The sequence below is a fragment of the Ornithorhynchus anatinus genome, chromosome X1, assembly GCF_004115215.2.
Source record: "Ornithorhynchus anatinus isolate Pmale09 chromosome X1, mOrnAna1.pri.v4, whole genome shotgun sequence".
NCBI lineage: Eukaryota > Metazoa > Chordata > Mammalia > Monotremata > Ornithorhynchidae > Ornithorhynchus > Ornithorhynchus anatinus.
The window spans coordinates 27,474,090-27,498,318 of NC_041749.1; the positions used below are offsets into that span (position 1 = coordinate 27,474,090).

The 24,229-nt window shown below is 43.1% G+C and overlaps 1 protein-coding gene and 1 long non-coding RNA gene across 2 annotated transcripts in view; one reads left to right on the forward strand and one right to left on the reverse strand.

Moving 5' to 3' along the window:
• Nucleotides 1–316: 316 nt before the first annotated feature.
• ADRA1B (adrenoceptor alpha 1B) overlaps nucleotides 317–24,229 on the reverse strand; it is a 59,904-nt gene continuing 35,991 nt past the window's right edge. Inside the window, exon 7 of the mRNA XM_029052040.2 lies at nucleotides 317–1,491. Within this exon, the coding sequence (XP_028907873.1) occupies nucleotides 911–1,491 (581 nt within the window). The 3' untranslated portion in view covers nucleotides 317–910. The remainder of the gene's footprint in view (nucleotides 1,492–24,229) is intronic.
• On the forward strand, nucleotides 12,747–24,044 carry LOC114806612. The gene is made up of 4 exons (XR_003754658.2): nucleotides 12,747–13,228; nucleotides 14,043–14,196; nucleotides 22,786–22,848; nucleotides 23,989–24,044. It is a non-coding gene; the product is annotated as an uncharacterized LOC114806612 (long non-coding RNA).

Here is a 24,229-nt window from a genome sequence, read left to right on the forward strand (position 1 = left end):
TGAGGTAACTCAGGCACAGAGTAGCAAAGTGACTTGCCCTTGGTCACCCAGAAGACAAGTGAGGGAACCGGGACTAGAATCCAGTTCCTTATGACTCTCAGACCTGTGTAACTGTAAGTTACTTGAGGCCAGGGACAATGTCTACTAATTCCAGTGCACCCTCCCAATCAACATAGTGTGCTGCACATAATATCTGTTCAATAAATACTTTTGATTGATTGAATGATTGTGTGCCTGGAGTGGGAAGAGGGAGGACTACGAGAAGGCATCAAAGTCCAAAGCTATTAATCCAGTTTTAGGTCACACACCAGAAGGGTTAACTCGTGGGAAATGACTTTTAATGTTTGACGGTTTTCTCTAAAGTGCCAACGTTCAGTGACGCACAAGGAGGGATTCGACAGAGGTGACGTGGACCACTGAGAGGAACAAAGGAAAATCACAAAACAAAGCGCCACCCGTTTCCTTTTAGGTTTCCACACATAATCTCCCCAGGGTACATACGTTCACACACACACACACACACACACACACCCCCTACACATATACACATGGTATATCTACTAATATACACATATATATGCTTATTTATATATATACGTATATATTGACTGGGGCACGGCATGGTGGACCATTTGCGGTCAGTCCTCATGTCTCTTCCACGGTTGGTGCCCAGATTTCTGTGGTATCCCTGGAAACGTGTCAGGTGTCCTGCCCCTCACCAGGGCAGCTGGACCAGGACTGAAATGAGGCTGGTCCTGCTGCCCCTCAACCCCCTACTCCCCTCACCACCATCCCCCGACCCCAGAGCCCCACTGAGAGTGAACGTCAGCTTCCTCTCAATCCCGCCATTCCCCTTCCCACCAGGGAAGCTGCCGGTGGGGTCGGACCCAGACGGAGGGACTACTGTTTGTCAAAACTGGCTCAGCCCGAGGGGCATATTCCTCTTGAAGCCAGCCTGGCCATTCAGCGTGGGCCCAGAGCCTCGGCAAGCCCCATTGCTGGAGGAGCCGTGGCCGCTCAGCCCCAGATGGCCGTTGTGCTCTGTCAGGAACTTGAAGGTGAAGAAGTGTCCGGGGTCCCTGGGTCTCCCCGGCTCGTGGTGGGGAGGGCTCAGGTAGGTGCTGGAGCTCTTCCACTCCTGGAAAGTGTACATCTCCACCTGGGGGTGGGTGACTTTGCTCAGGTAGCCGGGGCTGGGGGTGGCTGAATTCAGTGTCCTCTGGCTGCCGCTGAGGCAGCTCCCGCTGTCGTCCAGGGAATCCTTGCGGGATTGCTCAAAGGAGCCTCGGTTCCACGTCCGGTAGTTGTAGGCCCACCAGCCCAGTCGTTTGCGCCGGTGGCACTGGCACTTGAGAATGCGGGTGAAGGCGCGCTTGAACTCCTTGCTGGAGCAAGGGTAGATGATTGGGTTCAGGCAGCTGTTGAAGTAGCCGAGCCAGAAGACCACCTTGAAGACAGCCTCGGGGGCCTTCAGGGTAGAAAACAGGGACCCTGTAGGGGAGGAGACATGGCAGAGGAAGAGAAAGATGGATCAGAAACAAGTCCCCTTGGAGGGTGATAATCAGATCACCTCAGCCTCAGCCTCACAAATAAGCAAACTGACAGGACAACTCGTATGACTTTCTTTTATGAGCACTGCCTCCTCCCCTTTAAATTCTGGATATAAAATGAAGGACCTGAGTAGAAGCTGTGTGGGGGGGCAAGGCAGATACGGCCCCTGTAGTCCCTGTAGTCATGGGGCGGAGAGGCTCAAGAGAGGTGGGAATGAGCATGTGTGAGCAGGGCGTGCAGGGAAGTCCGGGCATGGCTCGGGATTCTTCTTTACTCACCAGAGAATCGTTGTGATGACCTGGTTAGCCAGGGTATTTCAAAGGTGGCCGATAGCCTGTAATGGCCTAAAGCCCGTCCCGAATTAAGACCACTGACTCGGACCCTGAAGGAATTAAGGGCCATCAGGGGAAGATCAGAAGTCTATTTGGAGGGAGCCTGGGAGACTTGGGCATGCATTTATTTTGAATGAAACTGAGTCCTGAATGAAAAAGCCTCAAGGCTCAGAGTGGTGAAACCTCATGAATTAAAATATGTAAACCACGTGATGGAAGAGTAACAGCAAATACATTTGGAGAAAAGGCTTATGATGAGTAACGAACAGCATTAATGAAAAAAAGCCTCGTGCTACTACTTCTTCAGGGTCAGTAGCCGAGAAGTATTGGATAAATAACCGATCCTGGTTACTACCCAGCTCAGTCTTGACATCCATTGCTTCTGCAGTTTTGCCTCCCACCCGTGGGCACTGAGCGTTTGCTCTCTAGCGGCAGCTCAGTTGAAAAACCAAGCCCACACCAGTCCCAGCTCCTCATCTTTCCTTGGCCCAAAACTGATTCAGATCCTGGGAAAGTCAGAGTCCAGTTCCTGAACCGGGTCCTCTCACCATTCCCCAAAGTGACCCCCATCTCTGCTCTACCAATCAATAGTATTTTTTGAATGCCTACTCTGGGCAGAGCACAGTATTATACCCTGGAGAGAGCAAAATAGTGTTAGTAGACATAATCCCTGCGCTCAATTTTAAAATCTATTGTCGGGACACATCCATATGCAGCATGTTGGGCTTTTATTTCTGTACCCAAGGGGTTGGAATCAGTGGCAGTCTAACCCAGGTCTCTCACACTGCGATACTACTCTCACTAACTGGGTAAGCTTCTTATGGTCCAGGCATCAGGCAGCCTGACCTAATCTTCTTGCTCTCAGGGCTCCCTGAGCAGAGAGAAGTAGCAAGGGACTTTCCTTTGGGGAATGGAAATGGGTTGTGGGGACACTCGGAACAAGGGCTCACTGTTTCTAATGGCCCCATTGAAACCAGAGCTAAGTTTGGCCGCTCTCATCGCAGGGCCCGGCACCTTGGTCTTGCCAGAACGGAACAGCAGCAGCTTCTGAACGTGCTTTGAATGCGGCTGAGTCAGCGACAGCCGTTAGTCCTGGAATGCCAGGGCTCTGGTGGTGAGAGATTTGATTCCAAACATATTTTCCTTTGGTCACAGGCCAGCGGGGCCCCTCGTGTTATGCATAGGTCTACTCTAAAGACTAGTGTTGGGCTCTATTTACTGAAAGAAATGGCTCCGGTGAGTGGACATTGAGGGTGGGGGTGGACACCCCGACAACTCTTCTTTCTCCTTACCTCCCTACCTGAAATTCAGTGGAGTTATGACTGAAAATGGGCAGGAGAAAAGAGCAACTTTTTTTTTGGACACTTACATTTTCAGGGATAATAGAGAGGGATGTTGAAGTGAACTGGTATGACACTGTACTGCACTAACAGCCCAGCAAATTGGACTTTAGAAGGATTATAAATAAGATGGGGTTGATTAGGAGATGTAGCTGGAGCAATTTCAATGAGTTGCAGAGTAAAATAGACTAGTAAAAGCATCATCCTCATTGGCTTGATTAGCCCATAATCAACTAGATTCTTTACTGAGTAGCCAAATAGTTTCTACTCAGTTTCTATTCTAAATACTAAAGGAATATTCTAATGTACGGGTAATATATCCTCTTTACCTAGGATACATAATTTACATAATATTTACTAAAGATTCTTCCTTTTTTATTTTGTGTGCGAATAGCTTGTTTAGCCTAGGGGAAGTGTGGGTTGGTGAGAAGATATTTTTACCAGCTGGTCAATTTTTACAATTTATCTGCAAGCATCTAGTCAACTGATTATACACTGAAAGAAAACCAAAAGTGGAATTTGCAAATCAAAGAGCTCTTGATTTATCTATTCTCTCACTTAGTCTCCCTCCTTCCTAAGGAAGCAGGCCTGGACCTTCTATGCTTATATTTGCGCCACAATTCTAGCTCGCACAAATCCTCTGTCCTCCCTTTCCACTCTTACTTAATAATAATAATTATGGTATTTGTCAAGAAATTAGTAGGCATCATGCATCATGGGGTAGAAATAATAAAACTAGACAAAGTCCCGGTCCCACATGGGGTTCATAGTCTAAGGAGGAGGGAGAACAGGTCTTTAATTTCTGTTTAACAGATGAGGAAACTAAGACACAGAGCAGTGAAGTGACAACAGGCAAGTGGCAGAATCAGAATTAGAACCCAGAGTCTCTGATTCCCAGATCTATGCTCTTTGCACTAGATCATTCAGGAGAATTCCCAGAAGAGAGGCAACCTGTACCCATGAACCCTTTCTCTTTCCACATCCCAATCCCAATCCCCCCATGGTCCCAAAGCTACTTGGTGAGGCATGCTAAAACCTAAGGAGGAGGAAGGAAGTTGCTGATGGTGGAGAGTTTTACACCCAAGGGTGACTGGGTCTTTTAGGGTGCATGCAATATGTGAGCCCAATGTAGGTGGAAAGGTCAGGCATATTCCTTGCCTGCTAATTATTTTTGCATCTTTTTGCTAAAGTGAGCACCGAATTGTTGTAGGGAAGACCTCTGCTGACTCCACTATATCAATCTGGAAACGCCAAGAGGGTTTCCCATTGCATAAAATTTGACTCTCTTTTCCTGTGTTTCCCTCAATAATTAAAATGTGCCTGGGCTGAGCTTCCTTCGGGTCTGAAGCCCTGGAATGACACAGGCAGACTACATCATGACTTCAAGGAGCAGACCCTCAATGACGGTCAGATGCACTGAGGGAACAGGTCCACTCTCCCCCGCTGCCACCCGGAACTGCTTGGGTTCTGGGCATCTATGTTGTTGCCCACAGACTTGCCTTGGGAGGTCCAACCTCTGATCTACAGGGTCTCTAGCAGTTAGGGGGCCAGGCAAGGCGAATTAACAGACCAGAATAGGCAGGGGCAATTGGCAACATCTCCAACACCAAACGTGGGACTTGGTTCAAACTGACCACCCTGGAGCAAATAAATGGATCCTCAACATAAAGAACAAATAGATACACTTTATCTACTGCAGAGGCATAACTCAAACACCCATCTCCAAACAAAGCACATTCTGAGAACTCCACTTTAATTGTGAGAAAAAATGGTGGAGAAGCCAGTATTTCCCTAGCAAGTATTTCTTTGAACCTAGCCAAAACAGGACAGAGAATATCAGCTCCTTCACTTTCCAAAATGAAGATTTACAAGTTAATGTTGGTAAAATGATCGGGGCCTCTGAGATGAAAGGAATCCTAAAAGAACATAGAATGATTATTGGGGAAAGAGAAGTAGGATAGGAAAAAGTCAGTGATTGGGGTCACTTTTCCCATTATTTGTTATATTTTCTACTCTTTCATCCTTGTGGGAAGTGCATTAGTTTCTTCCTTTCTCTCTCTCTCTCTCCCTTCAATCTCTCTCTTTTTCTGTCTCTAGTTTGCTTCTTCTCTTTCCTGGCTGAAGTTTTCCTTGCTTTTGAACTTTCTTTGCAGGTTATATTAAGTCAGATTGAGGGCCTATAACACTCTCCAAATCATGTAAGGCTGTTTGCCTTTGTCTGGAGATAGTCATTGGATTTCTTTTTTTTTTTGTTCCGAGGACCGAAGTTATAGTGATCATTTCTCTACCCACTCTCCCCCCTTCCCCTCCCTTTCCCTTTCCACTGCCCCCCGCCAATAAAAACCTTCTCCTGCAGGGGCTCTTCACCTCTGACCCGAGATACCTCAGGAAGTCTAAATCCGAAAGTTCTAATAAAATCTGGGTTAAAAATGGCAGGTTCCATTAAATTGGTTGGAAGACTCTGTATTTTTTTTTTATAACAGCCTTGTTTTATGGTGAAAACAGGGTATTATTGCTGTCAGCTGGCAGTCATTCAGTCTGGAAACTGTTCTAGACATGCTGGGGGTACTTAATAAATATTTGTTGACTGGCTGCCTATCTCAATCCTGGGAATTGAGATGAATATTCAGCCCAAAAGTCTTCCTTATAAGGGAGCCATGATAGAAGTATTCCACTCAGTAATGCAAAAGTTGAGTCGATTTACTTCCCAGGAAGTAAAACTGTCCATGGCTGGATAAGAGGTAAGCCCACTCTCACCTCATCCTGCTTTAAACTCCCTCCCAACCCCACAGCTTTTAAAATTATTTGCTCCCAATGCCCCTATATCCCGTCTCCCTTTCACCTCTTCCTGGGCCGATGCTACTGGGACCTTCCCAGCCAGCATTAGTTGGGAATGCTATGAGGGAAATTAATCAACCACTTATATTTATTAATCACTTTCAGAGCACTGTATTAAGTGGTTGGGAGATACTACTAGAGTAGACATGATGTAAGCTCGTTGTGGAAAGGAAAAGTATCTTCCAACTCTGATATATTGTACTCTCCCAAGCGCTTAGTTCAGTTCTCTGTACACAGTAAGCACTCAATAAGTACGACTGACTGATTGATGATACAACAAATTGACTTCTGGTAAAGTAACTCCTTAACACCAATTCCTTTGTCTCCCATATCCTCCCCATCCCTCCCCACGTCTTTCACAGATTTATCCTGAGATGCCCTGGGGGGGTGAGATTGAGACTGAACAAATATCAAAATGGAATTCTCAGACATCAGGGACCGGAGGGAAGGGAAAAGCAGAAAACTGTTGTGAAACTGCATCGGGTAAACTTCGTTTTGCAGTGGAATAAAACTCAGTCTGATTTTATTTAGGTTCTAGAAGAGGTGGGGAAACTATTGCCCATGAACTAGATCTGGCCTTCTAAACCTCTTACTCCAGTTTGGCTTTGAGGAAGCTGCTTGCTACTCCGGAGACTCCTCCTGCTTCGCAGAAGTCGTCAACACACTAAGCACTTCTTAGCGAACCATGGCTCTGAAGACAGCAGCATGACAGGGCTCAATGAGCCCCTTCCTGGCTATTCCTGAGACAAGTAGAAGTTCATGTGCAGAACTGTGAATTGACCCTTTCCTCCTTCCTCCATCCCCTCCAACTCTTATCTGTCTTATGTCAGGGACCCACAGGCCAAAATAACTGCTCACCCCTGACCTGGAAGCTACTCTTCCACTCTATCACAGATTCAAGGAAGCTGCTCAGAACTTGGCCTGAAGGAGGAAGAAGGAGTGGTTCGCTCACATATTCTTTGCTGATGTTCACAGGACAAATTGGGAGCTAAAATAAAGGGCAGAGACATAGACTCATCTTCATAGAATTAAAATGAAAGAACTGTTAGGAGGCAAATTTTCAAAGGGGCAGTTTCAGACTTACTCATCCCCGGGAGATTAAAAGCTGGGGGTTCTTCACAGCCTCCCTTCAAGCACGTTCAGCCCTAGTTCCTAGTGTGCCCTTTCCTCCAGGTGCTTTTGTGGCTAATTTTAGACTGAAGCAGGTGGTGACTGGAGGCAAGATGGAAGGGAAGGAGGGGTAGTGAAGTGTATGCCTGGGGGCCCTTAGGATGGCCATGAGGGATCCCCTGAAAGAGCAGAAACCTCCAGAGAATCTTTCTTGGGGTCCTCTCAGGGCAATGAGTCCTGTCCATTTTGCCTATTGGATAAAGTGGCCTTGAATTAAGTCAAGAGAGGGGAAATATTATACTTATTTTGCCTAATTGCAGGAGTAAATAGAGATGCAGCATCACTAAATGGGTAAAGCATGGGCCTGGGAGTCAGAAGGTCACGGGTTCTAATCCCAACTCCGCCACGTGTCTGCTGTGTGATCTTGGGCAAGTCGTTTCACTTCGCTGTGCCTCAGATGGCTCATCTGTAACTTGGGGATTGAGACTATGAGCCTCTCATGGGACAGGGACTGTGTCCAACACGAATTGCTGGAATCCATCCCAGTGGTTAGTACAGTGCCTGATTAAAAGTAAGTGCTTAATAAATACCATCATTATTGTTATTATTAAATTGAGAGTTGACTGAGGAAAAATTGCAATGCAGAAGGCAGATCTAATTTCCTTTCAGGATGATCTGCACATTCTTTACACAGAACTTTAGGGTGTCTGACAGCCCCTGTCTGGAGTCGAATTTGTTGCTGTGTCTTAGAAAAGGGCAACTCGCACAGGAGCAAAGATTGCCTTCCTCTTCTTCTAGGCTATAGGCACCAGATGTTCGAGCCCCAATTCTCAAAATGTCACTGAGTCTCCATGGATCATTTTGAAAAGCAGCGCCATGACTCCCGTAAGCAAGCAATCAGGCAGAAGAGAATGGAAAGACTGATCTACGTGGAAAGGTGGTTTTCAGCTTGGAAAAGGTCTGATCTGTGGGACTCTCTCATTTCTCTCCCCCCATCCCATCTTTCTCCACATGCAGATGGTGGTGGCAAGGAGAAGAAAGTAGGGATAACGCTCCCAGAGATTTGGCACATTTCTGTTTGAGTTTGAGCCAGAAAGGAATGTGATCCAAGGGAGGTAATGAAAAACACTAGTGTGTGAAAAACTGAATCTGGCACAGTACTCACAGAATCATTTCTATTCTGAACAACAAACCCAGAAATCGGTCTTTCTCAAACTATCCCATTAGTAGTCACCATGTTAACTGATTTGCATGAGACTCAGGAAGAGGATGCAACCAGAGGTCTTTAATTCCAGTTGAAGCAGGAGAGTGTTGGATTAGACATAAGGAAGCGCTTTTATGACTGTGATTAATCATTTGAACTGGTTACCTGGGGGACTTGGGAATCCCCCTTGAGTTCCTTCAAAAACACTCGTAGTGGTCTATACAGGTGAACTCTATGATTCATTGGCAGGATGGGCAATCATTCAGGAAGAAGAGAAAGGACAACCAAATCTGTTGGGATAGATGGCTTTCTCTCCAGTAGGCCACCTCACCTTCTAGAAATGAGGGGGGCATTTATCCCATTTGAAACTGGGCCATCTGGTTTTGGAAAGTTTGTCCCCTATCCATCATTGATTTGGCACTACATGCCTCTTTGGCTGGTTTTTCTATTTGAAATTCCCACCTTCTTCTCACCTTGGCTCCTGCCACCAAGTGCTAACAGAAGCACCCAGATTTATAGAAAGGGCTCACAGTGGTTCTGGAGAAGGGGATTCCCCTTAGGACAGGCCTTTGGCTCTACAGATTTTTGTAAGAGGTTCTCTATGACATCATCCCATTAAGGTTTGTAACATATGCCTATTTCTTCCAAGTTGGCAGAACATGGCCAATATTTGTAAATGTCATCAGCTGCTACTTTATCTGGAAAACACCCAGATAGTAAACCATTACCTAGTGGAAATGGACCTGAGAATCAGGGGACCTGGGTTCTAATTCTGGCCCTGCTAATTGCCTGCTGTGTGACTCTGAGCAAATCACTTAACTTCTCTGCACCTAAATTTCCTCTACTGTAAAATGGGGATTCAGTACCTGTTCTCCCTCCCATGAACTGTGAGTCCCTTGAGAGCCAAGGACTGTGTCTGATTTAATTATCTTGTGTCTACCCCAGTGCTTTGTATAGTGCTTTGTCACCTGGCAAATATTATAGTAATATAATACTATATTATAATATTTGTAGTTGTCTTAGGGGCTTGTTAACAAATATTATTATTAGTATCATTGTTAGTATTTTAAATACAGGGAACTCCAGTGCCTAAAAATACGTAATGGCCTTTGATATGAGAGACAACTGTGCTCTTAAGCACAAGACTTAAATTAAGGTAGGAGGCTTGAAACTGGATTCTTGTTCTACCAGCTACAGAAGGTATCGAGTACTAGGCAAAGCCTATGTACTATCCGAATTAATGCATGCATGGGACTAATGAATGTAGCCCCTCATCAGTAAGAAATCTTACAGGAAACATTCAGGAGTTAAAAAGCATTTTAAAGAGTCTCGTGTCCCACACTATCAGAGCAGGGCAAGTTGTGCCTGACATGGTGGCAGAGAATGGCCTCAGCTGTTCTTGTGCCGTCAGAGAAGGAGGCAAACTCCCAGAACAGGGGCCGCCCTCTCCAACCAAACCACAAACATATAAACACACAAGACCTACTCACAAACCAACCAACCCTTACGCAAACTCTCATACATCAACTCCCGACCCCCACCACCAACCAAACACAGACACACCCACGGACACACAAATACACCCACCCATCCAGCACTCCGGCCCATCCCCACCTGGAGGACTGAGAGCTTCTCCCTCTTAGGTTTTAGAACACTGGAAAGGTTGTTCTGGCAGTGACCACACAATGCTTAGAACTATGCTTGGCACAAAGTAAGCACTTCACAAAACCATTATTATTATCTCTAGAAATCCATGCCCTAAAAGCAGTTCCTTTAGCCACAAGGTTCTGGGGCTATTTTTGTATTTATTGTCTTTGTATTCTTACAATGTTTTATCTTTATCATTTCATTCTTTCCTCATATCCAATTACCAGCCTCCCTGCCCTTATTTTACATAGTGAGTCCCCTGTGGGTCAGCGTCCATGTCTAATTTATCCTCTATTGTAATCTTCCCCAGGACTTAGTACAGTGCTCTGAACTCAAGTGCTCAATAAATACTGCTGACTGACTAAATGAATGAAATTCAGCAAATGAAAAAGATTCTGAAGGCAGGTTAACAATGTTAGTCACTATTAAACTGATGAGAAGTAAAGTACTGCTTCTTAATTAGTAGGTAACAGTATCATTGACCAAATTAATAACCATAAAGATGCACGGATGAATAATACAGGCACATCTATAACTTTGACAACCCTCGGGAAGGCAGGAGAGAATAAAAGACACTTTTTGAGTTATTAATGTGGTTTAATCTAGATCATGGGCTTAATTTCAGGCTTCTTTTCTCAATAATGAATTTGGTAAAACTATTTATATGCCTCACTACATCACACGATCAAATATTTTTGGGCTAAAATAAAAATTGTGCTCATTCAGTTTCTTACTGAATTGTATCTAGTATTAAACCTTTCTCTGTTTGTTCAGCTCTGCCCTTTGGAAAGGGATGGAAATATGCTCAGGATACCTATTTTGTTTAGACAAGGTGTTTTACTGTGATTCATGGAACAGGATGTCAAGAAAAGATTAAACCTCTGTAAGAAAAACAGACATACATCATACAACCAAGTGCCTCTGGATTTTAGTTTCATGGGCTAAATATGTCCAAGTACTCTCTAATTAGCTAATCTTGGTAAAGGGAAGGTAGAGACTAAGCAGCTGCCTATGCCTAGGGCACCGTGGGAATGAGTTGATTTGTTCAGGCCTTTAATGGGGCTTTCCTAATTCAACTGGATATCATGCAAGAATAGTCTGAGAAGAATGACATGGAAACCAGCTTCAGGGCCACAGCCACGAGCAGGTCAATAGGTAAAATTACTATTTTTTTAAAATGTTATTTGTTTAGCACTTACTATATGCCAGGCATGGTACTAAACACCGGGTTAGATACAAGATAAGTTGGACACGGTCCATGTCCCACATGGGGCTCCCAGTATGAACACTGTACTATTCTAATGAAAGGAGTTATTTAGTGAATTGACTCCCACTAGCCAAGACTCAGCGCTGCAGAGAAGTCTAATGTAGGGCTTAGCTTCTCAGTCCATTAGGCGGACATTAGTGAGAAAACTAGAGTCCTGTTATAGCCCAGTCCACTTCCTTATATTTCAGCCACACAGACCCTGGTGTAGGTATGTAGAAAGCATGCACTTATATGCACAAGACATGTGTACTCTTTTTTTTGTAGCAGTTATGCAAATAATTGTTCTTTCCTTGGTGTGCTTTTCTTAACTTCCTTTGCATTTCCCTCATTCTGTTCCTTTTCAGCCTCCAGTTCGATTCAATTTAATTGTATTTATTAAGCACTTACTGTGTGCAGAGCACTGTACCAAACGCTTGGGAGAGTACAATACAACAATAAACAGTAACAATCCCTGCTTCAGCCATTTTGCCTGCAGCACTGGAATAAGCAGATAACTTCTTCTATTTCAGATAGTGGGAAAAAATTTTCAATATGCCGGATACTGCATTACAGGAAACTAAGAGAGCAAGAAATACATGCTGCCATGAAATGTAATTCAGAGTGACACAAATGTGAGAGCAGCTTAGCTTAATAGAAGTCTTTAAAAATGGGACCATCTTTGGGAAATGATCAACATGGACCAGAATAGCCGAGAATGAAAAATAACATTAGAGTGAAAAATCCTTAGAGACAGATCTTCACATTCGTAGATTCTCCAGGTGCTTTATTTTTCCTCCTCTTTTCTGCTAGGCAGTGCCAGTCATGAGGAATAGGAAGTGATGTAAAACTCAGATCAGTCAATGATGCAGTTGTCAGTCAGTCTACAGTATTTATCAAGTGCTCTGAGAGCCAGAACTGGCTTGAGAAATATTACCAGGAATAAAAATAATACTAATAGTAATGTAATTTGTTAAGCACTTACTACGTATCAAGCACTGTTGTGCCGAACTATACTTTTCAAGAGCTTAGCACAGTGTTCTGCACACAGTAAGCACTCAGTAAATATGATTGAATGAATGAATGAACGTTGTAAGTGCTGGGATAGATGCAAGTTAATCAGGTCAGACACAGTCCCTGTTCCACATGGGACACACAATTTAAGTAGAAGGCAGAACAGGCATTGAATCCCCACTTTACAGATGAGGAAACTGAGGCCCAGGCAAGTGGCAGAGATGAGATTAGCCAGGTCCTCTGATTCCCAAGCCTGGCTCTTTCATTTAATCCACATTACTTCCCCAGGAAAGCAGTGAGAGACCCATGCTAGTATCAATATTTGCAGGTTGAAGATTAGAGGGGCAGTTGTTAGAACAGCAGAAGATCATGTGCCCAGCATGAACAGTGAAATTCTGGAACATAGTCTCCTCACAATCCCTGAAGTTTTGGGATGCTATCAGTCTCCTAGCTTTGAAGCCATGCTCACTATGACACAGCTGAGTGGAACACATGAAGAGAATGAACGACAGCTGAATGGAGAACTGAACTTGGAAAGCTGAAAGCAAGAAGAGCAGAGGAAATGTTTTAGGGACCTGGAAAAACAGAGCCTCAGATAATGCTGCATCCCAGCTGAAAACTGGGAGTCCACTGGGAGGCTGGCATACTGTTATCAGAAAGAGAATGGATCTCTTCAAGCAAAAGCTTCATGAGGACCAAGAGACAGAGACAAAAGAGAAAACAGTGCCACTATTGCTGGAAACCTTAAGCATGACAACAAGGGACAAGCTTTTTGTGTGCCCAATGGAACTGAGACTGCAGGTCTCTTGTTGGCCTTTTTGCTCATACATGCACTCATAAGTGAACGTTATCATCAGATGTGTCTTATTTGACTATTTAGGATAAGTACATGTGGCCCGGCTCCACACGGTTTCTTTCCTGTTCCAAGGAGAAGAAAGGAGAAGACAAGGTTGTTGCTACTACATAGTTTCTATTCTAGTAGGGAAGGCAGGATCAAGACCAAGAAATATATATATATAATTACATGAAAATATTCACACAGTCGGCTACCTCCATATAGAGAGGTAGTCCCAAGTGCTAAGTAATCAAGGATGTGGGAAGGAAAAAAAAGATGTGGTAGGAGAATTATTAAAATGATTGGAGCAAGGTGAGGTTGTCTGGAAACACTTCCTGGAGGAGATGTGTTGAGAAGAGTTATGAAGAAGGAGAGGGACCTGATTTGATAGAAACAAGAAGAAGCATTTTAAAAGGAAAATGTTATGCAGATTGCCTGAGAGCATTGAGCCTGGGAAAAGGAAGCCTTCTACTAAACTACCATTCAAATTAGCCTGGATTCACCTAACTCTTGGTTTGAAAGAAATTAGGTTGGATCTTTAGAATACTGGATATTGGACTTAAAATGAAAATTTGTATACTCAACCCAAAACAGATGTTCTGAATTTCTCCCGATCACCAGATCTCACTCTATGACATTTTTAATTTGCAAAAGCACTGGTAAAAACTCATTTTCAAGGTGATGGGTTTTTTTACTTACTATATGCACTTACTCTATGCTAGGCACTGTAGTAAGCACTGGAATGAATACAAGCAAATCGGGTTGGACACAGCCCCTGTTCCCTGTGGGGCTCACAGTCTCAATACCCATTTTACAGATGAGGTAACTGAGGCACAGAAAAAGGAAGTGACTTGATAAAGGTCATACAAACACAAGTCGATCTCCTAGTACTTGTGGATTTCATTTATCATTCCTTCGTCTTCTTCAGCTTAACATGATAAACTCATCCGGATGTATCAGAATATAGTCACCCCGACTCTTCAGAGGATCTTGTGAAAACCCTGTTTTTCTAGTCATTATCAGATGTTCAACTCAAACATGACAGCAGTCATTCAGTTTCAGACCAGATAGCAGCAGATAAGGTAATTAGATCCTTAAAAGTAATTTGTGCAGCAACAGTAAATTTAATTACGGTATCATTTGATGTTATAACTGATTTTTAGTGAACCCTTTATTATATCCAACTTTGCAGCTCAGTCAATTGTTTTAAATTAAATTATTAGAGCAAATATGGTGCTGATATCAAGGAAATTCCTTTAAAAAATAGGTGGTGGTTTTTAACTGAGACATTTTTTTCCATTTGCTTTTTCATCTGTGAGTTTTCTTGCCTGCCAGAGTTTCTCCTTCCTCTTGTCTCTTCACTTCATAAAATATTTGTTTTTCTTCTTTCTCTTTACTTATATACTGAGTATGAGTTAGCTGATATTTTGACATGTTTTGGCTGCAGCTCTGTGTGAACCCAATGGGAAGAATGTTTTTAGCAGAGAGAAAAGACCTAATGAATGAACAGGAAAACGGGAGAATACTAGACAGAGATATGGGCAGTCATAAAACGTGGTGACCCTCCTTCTCCCTAGGCAGTACAGAGAAACCTACCAGAAAATGGAATCATTCTGCCTCGGAAATAAGATCGGGTAGGGTGGCATCATGGGCATGCCTTGCTTATGTATTGCTCTAGTCCTAGAACAGCAAGCTTCATTTTTCATAATAATAAATAACAATCATAATCACCACCATCATCACCACTGCGGTATTTGTTAAGTGCTTACTATGTGCCAAGCACTGTAATAATAATAATAGTGTTGGTATTTGTTAAGTGCTTACTATGTGCAGAGCACTGTTTTAAGCACTGGGGTAGATACAGGGTAATCAGGTTGTCCCAGGTGAGGCTCAGAGTTAATCCTCATTTTACAGATGAGGTAACTGAGGCACAGAGAAGTTAAGTGACTTGCCCACAGTCACACAGCTGACAAGTGGCAGAGCTGGGTTTCAAACCCATGACCCCTATCTCCAAAGCCCGGGCTCTTTCCACTGAGCCACGGTAGATATAAGATAATCAGGTCCCACATGAGGCTCACAGTCTAACTAGGAGGGAGAACAGGAATGTGGAATCATCATTTTGCATATGAGAGAACTGAAGTTAATCCATCAGTCAAATGTATTTATTGAGCACTTACTGTGTGCAGAGCACAGCTATTTTGTGGGGGATAATAGTAGAAGAGTACTTTTGAGATGTAACTGGTACCCTGTTCAATAAATGCTGTTGAGGGCGATGATGATGAAACACGCAAGTGACCCGAAGGGAGAGAAGACCTTATGTTTTATTCTACCGTTCTTGATTCAGTAAAATGGTCACGAAGGGGAAGCTGCTAATATTAGTTCTGGTAAAATTATCTTTGAAAAGTCTCAGAGAAAAGTTGGCACTGGAAGTTCAGTGAATTCATACATGAAAAGGAATGGAAAAAACCAAGCCCGTTTATAATCATGGAATGAAAAGCCCTTTATCATTTCAACTAATGTCAGAGGAGAAGTTATTGTTTCAGTTATGCTATTTCCCCTTGCTTTAGGCAAAGCCATTCTCTGGGAGGAAAATGTCTCTGTTGAGAGGATTCCACAGTAGAGATGTCTAATTTCCCAACACTCTTTTTATCAGTTTTGATTCTTTTTTTCTGAAACTCCTCCAACATTTTTTATTCAATATTTTGTTCACAGTTGGTCAGACCTGGTTATTCCCTTTCAGGAACGTCTATCCAAAATCAATCAATTGTATTTCAATCATATCTATTGAGCTCTTAAAGGGTGCAGAGCACTTTACAAAGTTATTGAGAGAGTACAATATAAAAGAGTTGGTAGACACATTCCCTGCCCACAACGAACTTACATTCTACAGTCTAGAAGTGTGTAGGAAAAGACTACCAGCTGTCCATTGCATAATATGCCTTACTTCTACTGTAGTGCAAACTCAAACCCAAATTGTGGCTAGCTCCCCATGTCTTCTGACTTCTTCCTATTTATATTCTCTTCCATCCAGTTATAATGGCTGATTCATTTTTCTCAGATACCTGCCTCCTTGCTTGGTAATAGAAATGGATGCTGATTATTGGACTCATTTTGGGAAATGGTGGTTTGATATTAATAACCACAGACCCAATGGAAAGGAAATCTATTTTTTTAAAAGAGGGAACACAGATATTTCAGCTGTCTGGGGAAAGGGCAGAGATGGATGACGCATGAGGTTTTTTTTTCACTTTCCCAACTAAACTGCTCATGAATGGGGATAGACTGGGGAAAGTGGAATTGATGCTGGAGCCAGGGGAGAATAGATTGAACAATGCAGTTTCCCACAGTTTCTCCAGTCCTTTTTCTCTCCTTGAGCAACACAGGGCCATTTCTGCATCTTATCCAGACCCTCTGGCTCCAGTTCTCAGACCTTCCCAGCCCCACTCTGGACCACCTGGCATCCCGCCTGTTCTTCTTGATACCCTCTCTTAGCTCTGCAATCATACAGGCAATCATAACAAATCATAGAGTTAAATGCCAGTGACTGAATGGCATCCCTGATTTCCTTGGCCAATGCTCAGCTCCCTAAGATTTGCAGTTTTAGATCATAAATAATATGAGGGGGAAACATGACAAATAATTCTACAATTTCTTGAATTCTGAATTCAAAAACTGAAAATTGTGGTTCTCATGCAAGTGATTTTTACTTGAAATTATCATAGTAGATTCTTAATCTATCTACAGGGAGAGGAAAATCAATGTTTTAAAACCTACATATTTTATCTTTGTGAATTGGGTATTGGTTTTCCTAAGTGACAGATTCTACTAACCAACGGAATATATATTAAAACAGAATCACCTTAATATTGAGTCACATTTCTTATTTCCTTTCCTTGCTGATAGCCAATTGAAATCCATTTATATCATTTCTCTGTCCTCACTTCTAGTAGCAGCACCTCCGAATTTAGTATCATACGAAAGTGTCACAGTCACATGGTGAATTACTCTTTCACATCAATAGGCAAGGTCAAGATCAAGGTCAAGACTCATGACCTGAACTCTCATTAGCCTTGTAGCTACTCACTGAGAAACTTCCCCAGATAATGCCACACCAAGACTTATTTATTACTCCCTCCCTTCCTCAGCCAGTTTTCATGATGCAGTTATGTGGCCCTTCAAGTCTGGTTGAATTTTGCAACAAAATTTTGAACAATTCCTGTCTTCTGTCCTAAGTACAGAATCTCCCCACTGTTCCCCATTGGGTGGCAGAAAGACCTGCAGGGGACGGAGAAGGAATCTTTTATGAACTCTTTAGCATTGCTTATGTCTCCACTGTTCTCTCGCTGTTTATGGATTTTCTCTCTTCTGTATTTTTACTAAATATGGACAGCAGAATTACCTTCTGGCTATTATGTACACCAAAAGTCATTGCCAGCTCAAAGACAGATCCAATACCATTTTCACACCAGGCTGGGGTGTGATTTTTTTTTTTTGTTCTTCTCCATTCCTAGTAAAATGGCCAGGCACAGACCTTCTCCCTTACTGTCCTCTAGTAGTAGTGTTGGTATTTGTTAAGCGCTTACTATGTGCAGAGCACTGTTCTAAGCCCTGGGGGAGATATAGGGTAATCAGGATGTCCCACGTGAGGCTCAGCCTAATCCCCATTTTACAGATGAGGGAACTCTGAGGCGCAGAGAAGTTAGTGACTTGCCCACAGTCACACAGCTGACAAGTGGCAGAGCAGGCATTCTAACCCATGACCTCTGACTCCCAAGCCTGTGCTCTTTCCACTGAGCCATGCTGCTTCCCTACCCTCTACCCTCTACCCTCTTTGGTGAATGTTGTGCAGCCTTATTCATTCAATCATATTTATTGAGCACTTACTGTGTGCAGAGCACTGTACTAAGTGCTTGGAAAGTATAACTCAGCAACAAATAGAGACAATCTCTGCCCACAAGGGGCTCACAGTCTAGAAGCTTTATGAGAATGCAACCCACAAACCTGACAAATCATAAAATGCCAGTGAAGTCTGCACCAAGATAATTGAAGCTATTGGTAGCTTGGGAGGCAGTGTGGACTGGTGGAAAGGTCAGGAGACTGGGAGGCAGAAAACCTGGATTCTAGTCTCGGTTCTTTCTCTGGCCTGATGTGTGACCATGGCAATTCACTTAACTTCTCTGGGCCTCAGTTTCTTCATCTGTCAAGTGAGGATAATGATACTCACCTCCTAGGGATGTTGTGAATATAAAATGACACAATTGAAGTGAAAAGCGCTTTGGGAAATAGCATTAGATGCAAAAAAAAGGGGGGTTAAGTTTGGTCATTAAGTTCACAGGGTGGACTGATCAGCAGATGTCAAAATAAGTCGGGGAAACCCATATAGGACAAATGAAGACCTTTCTTCTAAAACATCATGCTCATTAGCGGGAGTGCTGATTATCTTTGTGGGCACTTTAACTGTGGTCTGGTCTAAAGCTTGTGTGCTTGAGTTCTTTCTTTACAGCAATGCCCATTAGCCTGGCTGGAAATCTTATCTTGAAGTAGACTTTCTAGAGAATGAAAAGCAATCCCAAAATGGGTACAGACCAGAGACAGTGTTCCAGCTGAGTGAGATGCAGTTTGTGGCAATTGCTAAAAAAGCAAAAAGGTTTCTGAAGAAACATCTCCATCTCCATATGTTAGTACATTCTGTTTCTGAACATTGCAGCCTGGCTTCCTAATGATGAAAGCATATAAATGTAACTTTTATAGCACTACTGACATGCACACCCCGAAAGGGAGGCCAGACTCTTGCCTGCCCAAGCTCCCAAATAGCCCTCAGGCAGCTACCTCTATGTTGGAGCAAAAACACGCTGACAGAAATGAGCACTGGGATCTAGGCTTGTAGGAAAGAAAGACCTGTGGCTTTAGGGATAAAGAAAGAAACTAGGATCCCTTCTCCATCATGATAGAGGAGGCAGTATCTATTTAGAGATTATAAAGTAAACATCTTTTGAGATCCCTAAAAGCAGAATAGATAACTATTAGATCCCTCTAGACTGTAAGCTTGCTAGGGGCTGGGAATGTGTCTGCTAGTTCTGTTCTACTGTATTTCCCCAAATGCTTTGTATAGGGCTCTGCATATAGTAAGAACTCAATAATATCTCTGATTGATCGATGTTTAGGCATTCACCTTCCCAGAGGCAGTGATATGGAGGAGATGATGATCCCATAAAACTGCTTTATGACTCTATGATTGGGATGGGGAGAGAGAGAGAGAAAGAGGAGCAGCAGTACGGATCATCTGCTGGCAATCTTTTTTTCTCTAAGGATTGATTGGGCACCCCTAACTTTGGGTGCACAGGCTAAAAAATCCCAATTGATCATACATCCCACAGTCAAACAAGGCTCAACCTCTCACACTCAGCAGTTAGGCCTATGGCTGTTCCTGAGGGATCCCCAGGACTTTGAAGCCCAACAGGAATATAATGAGTCTGGCACCTACATGGTAAGGGCAGTGGTTGTGATCTCCTCAGCTTAAAGAGACCTGAAACAAATGGAAGGCAGTCCCCGCTATTCCAACCCATTCAAACCCAAGCCAGCCTGTATTTTTATCCAAGACGTGCAGGGCGCTACCCCTAACTCACCTGTCTTGTATTCCTCCTCTCAGAGGATCTCAATTTATGAGCTTCTGGCTGATTCAAGCCTAGGGCAGCCTCTTCACCTTCGAAGATCTCAAGTTTCACCAGGAGTTGAAGGGTGGATGGGGTGCAGAAAGAGCTTGTAAATCTCTAAACACAGCCCTGCCTCCCATCATATAGTTTTATAGGCTCCTCATATGGGGCACCTCTTGGTAAACAGATTTTTTGTGTTCCAACTTTACTTTTCATTTATTCCTCCACTGCAGGTACAATTGTAACTTTTCTTGCAGGTCCCCCTGTTTTGAGGTGAGATCAGGTAAAGGATCCCGTCGAGTTTTTCACTTAACTTTTGTCACACAGCCCCTGTTCCAACTACTATCTATTCATCAAGAAATATTCAGCTGATTCCAAAGCCATGGGCAGTTTTTAAAAGACCCCCTACTTCCCCATATTTTCTCTCTTTTCCTTTCCCTCATCTCCAAATTTAAAAATACAAAGGAAACCTGCAAATGTTCGGCCATTCTACATCACTGTTCTGGTGTTTAGATTAAAGTAGTCTCACTCTGCTTTTTCACCTCTCTCATGAGCCTTATGCTTTAAGAGGTTAAGCTTTCAATGCACAGGTCAGAGATTTGGGTTTTTTTTTTTCTGGAAAATTTTTGGAGCCGAACAGATGACTATCCGAGGGCGAAACATTCACTGAGAGATTCACTGCCTGGGTTGTTTCAAATGAGCCAATTAGATGCTCTTTTTCCCTGTAAGACACCCTAGTCTAAGTCTCTTGGCATTTCATTAATTACATTCATGCATGTTCAGAGGGATCAGCTTCTGACCAACCACTTCTAGCCTTTAACTCTCTATTCAAAGGTCAAGGAGGTTGCTGAGGTTGTGTAGTCAACAAACTATGAACAGGGAAGTTAACACATTCAGCCAGGTGGTGAACATATAGTGAGTTCCAATTCCCATCCAACTGTGAGCAGGGCCCAGAACTAGTTTCCACTTGATGTGTTTAAAAGCGTAGCACAGGCGATCTTTTGGAATGCATAAGGCATAAATGAAGGGACCTACAAAAAGGCTCCTCCTATCCCTCTACCTTAAATGAAGGTACTTCTTAAATTTCACTCTGGGTCTTTTGGTGGGGACAGGGATAAGAATAGCATTTTGAAATAAAGAAGTTTCTTGTATTTGAGAAAAGGAATGTAAATATACAGTCAAAGAATGTACAGTATTCTGGATTTCCGAAGCCATCTTACGTTGCTAAGTATTACAAGTGGGACTGAAGGGGGAAAGGCAGGAATCTGGCCAATGTGGAGGGTTCCATACTACATATAGCTCTCCCTCCTGCTGACAAAACCTCCTCAAACAAATACTTTTTTCCCTTATGGCCTTGTAAGTTTCAATATCTCATCAGTTAGAAACCCTATTGATGAAGTGTCCAGGAAGGGGGTGCATGGTTCTCATCAGCCTGGATATTTCATTCAGAGTAAGGTGGAAATATAGCAAATCCATTTGAAAGGGAGGGCTGGAAAATTACCAGGGAAGGATTTTGGACCCCACACTCCAGGGTTGGTTTATTTTGGGTTCATTTTTTTTTTCTTTTTGACAGGGGACAGAGAGGAGTTTCCTGGTGCCTTTCAGCATTTAAAAAGGAAAAGAATTATTTTAAGCCAGGCAAGACTCCAGTATTTTCTAAACGACTCGCTAGATTCAGCTACCAGTTGGCAGGCTGGTTAGTAGTTAATTTTCCTTACTGCAGCGCATATCATTTAGTAGCAGAGCTGCTGCTTCGTACGGATCAAGGTTTCACACTAGTGGTGATGACTGGATCCACGATTGAGATTCAAAACAGTTGATTCTACCCAGAAAACTTGCTAATATCTCATGTAGTCGGAATTCCACTCTATTACGGTCCAATTATCACTTGTCCTTCCAATCCCTGCTTCTGTGCTCTGAGGACACGGGCAGAACAGCAAGATCTTTTTGGGTTAGAGTTCTGCTCCTTCTTTGCTTACTGCTCTCCTCCCCCATCAGACTCTATCCTGGGCCACACAAAAGTGGGTGAAGAGAGGAAGTCCAGGCTTTGTGGTCAGGACAGAGTCTTCCATCTGCCATTTGGAAGGACACAAGGAAAGCACAAGAGCCCTCATCCATTGTCAAGGCGACTTCCTCATTAAGATGAAGACCAGGCAAGGAAATAAATTGGAAAAAAATTGGTCTTCAAGCATTCTTGCTGAGTGGCATGCTCTTCGAACATACTCTCAGGAGATTTCATCCCCATCATTTCCTTTGGAAGTCTGTTTACTAACTAGTGGCATGCTGTTTCTATCTGGAATTAGCTTCCATCTTCTTAGCCCTTGGAAGAGCTTTGCAGAGGGGTAAATGCTTCTGTGGTGTTTTACGATCCCTTTACCCATCCCAGCCTGACCCTCTTAAAACTTTGCCTTTAGAATCCACTAATTTCGAAGAAATTAATATTCAGGGCCTAGTTTTGACTCAGGCAGAGAGAAGCAGGGACAAAACCATTTTCTAAGGTGAAAAAATGATCTCTCTAAAGCCAACCAAGGTAAGTTCCTATACCAAGGACCATTCTTGGCCAAATTTTCAGGTAAGAAGGGAGGAGAGAGTCAGGGTAAGCACACACGTGATCAGAAGAGCATAATGGTGAGAGTGAGACCCAATCACCTGGCTCTTCAGTGTGGGTATGCAAGTCCCTAAGAAGCCAGAGTGGCAGGTCCTTGGGAAAGGCATGGACCTAGGGATGGAGGGAGAGGGGAGGGAAAGAGGGAGATGTCAGAAAGAGGGGTAAAAGAGAGAGGGGGAGGATGAAAAGGAGAGAGAAATGGGAAAAGGAAGATAGAAGAGTCAACAAAGAGTGTGGAGAGTTAAGGAGAAGGAAGTTGCTTTGCAGCAGGGAGTAGCTTGCCAATTTTATCTCTCTTTTACCTTTTTAGTGTTTCAGGATTTTCCACTGCAGTGGTGGGCTGGCTTTCCTGAGCTATCTTGTTGTTTCTGGTCTAATTTCACCTGCAACCTTTTCCTGTTTTCTCCTAGGCTTTGCCAGTTCCTGATACTCAGGCCTAACCCCAGGACTTTGCATTCCCAAGAGAACTGGGGGTAATAATAATAATAATAATAACAATAATGATAATAAATGTAGTAAGTCTTGGGGTAAATACAAGAGTATCAGATGGGACACAGTCACTGGTCCCATATGGATTACAATCTAAATAGAAGTGAGAACAGGTAATGAATCCCCATCTTATAGTTGACGAAATGAGATCCAGAGAAGTTAAGGGATTTGCTCAAGTTCACACAGCAGGCAAGTGACAGAACCGGGATTAGAACCTAGGTCCACTGACTCCCAGGCCTGTGTTCTCTCCACTAAGCAACACTGCTTCTCTCATAATATTTGCACTCACAATCCCATATTTCTCTAACTTCTAATAAGGATGTTAGACTCAATTTCTGACAGCTATGGTAACAAACCTTAACACCTCAGCCAAGTGAAAGAGTGGTAGAGATGTGGTTAATCATTTTATTTCTTTCTCCCTCAAGAGCGATCTTTGACACTAGTTTCAACAAAATTTGACAACAGCCAGCAGTTCCAAAGAGTCTTTAAAAAATACAAGTAACTTTTACCATTAAAATTACAAGTGACACTTAAGATTAAAATTAAAATTCATTAATATTTCATTAGCCTCAAGATGGGAACTTTGTGTGACTTGGAGCATTGAAAGATGCCTAACTCCACACACTGTTTCGCCGACTGAAAATAAAGGAGCTAGCAAATGAGTAGGAACAGGCATCTCTCTTTTTGAGGCAGACAGTGGTGAAGTAAGGAGAGTAATGGATGTTGGACTTAGTTTGGACTTGGCTAGGATGGACCAGGAGGACAGATTCTCCTAAAGAAACAACAACAATAATAATACTAGTGGTATTTATTAAGGACTTACTATGCACCGAACAGTGTGCTAAGCATTGGCGTAGACAAAATAATCAGAGCAGACACAGTTTCTGTGCCACATGGGTCTCCCAGCCTAAGAGTTTTAGAAATGAGGAAAGAGGCACAGAGAGATTGAATGACTTGCCCAGGGTCACAAAGCAGGCAAGTGGTGTTGTTGGTACTAAAATCCTGGACTCCTGATTCCTGAGCAGAATCTGTGTAAGTTCTAGAAAGACCGAACCCCAAGTGTCATTTTTCAGAGAAGGTTTCAGTCTCCTGTTCCCAGGACTAAGTAAGTCTGTTTTTTTCAGGTACAGTGGTGCAGTGGGAAGAGCCATGCAGTGAGATTCAAAGATCTGGGTCCTGGTTTATGCCACTGTGTGGCTTCAGGCAAGTTAGTTAACATTCCCGGGTCTCAAATTTTACATCTGTTAAAAGGGGAAAATAATTCTTAGTCCTTCTTATCTCATAGGGTTGTGAGGATAAATTAGAAACTAAATGTGAAAGCCCTATGAATTTTCAGAAGAATTGTGTTATAGAAATGCAAGGCAT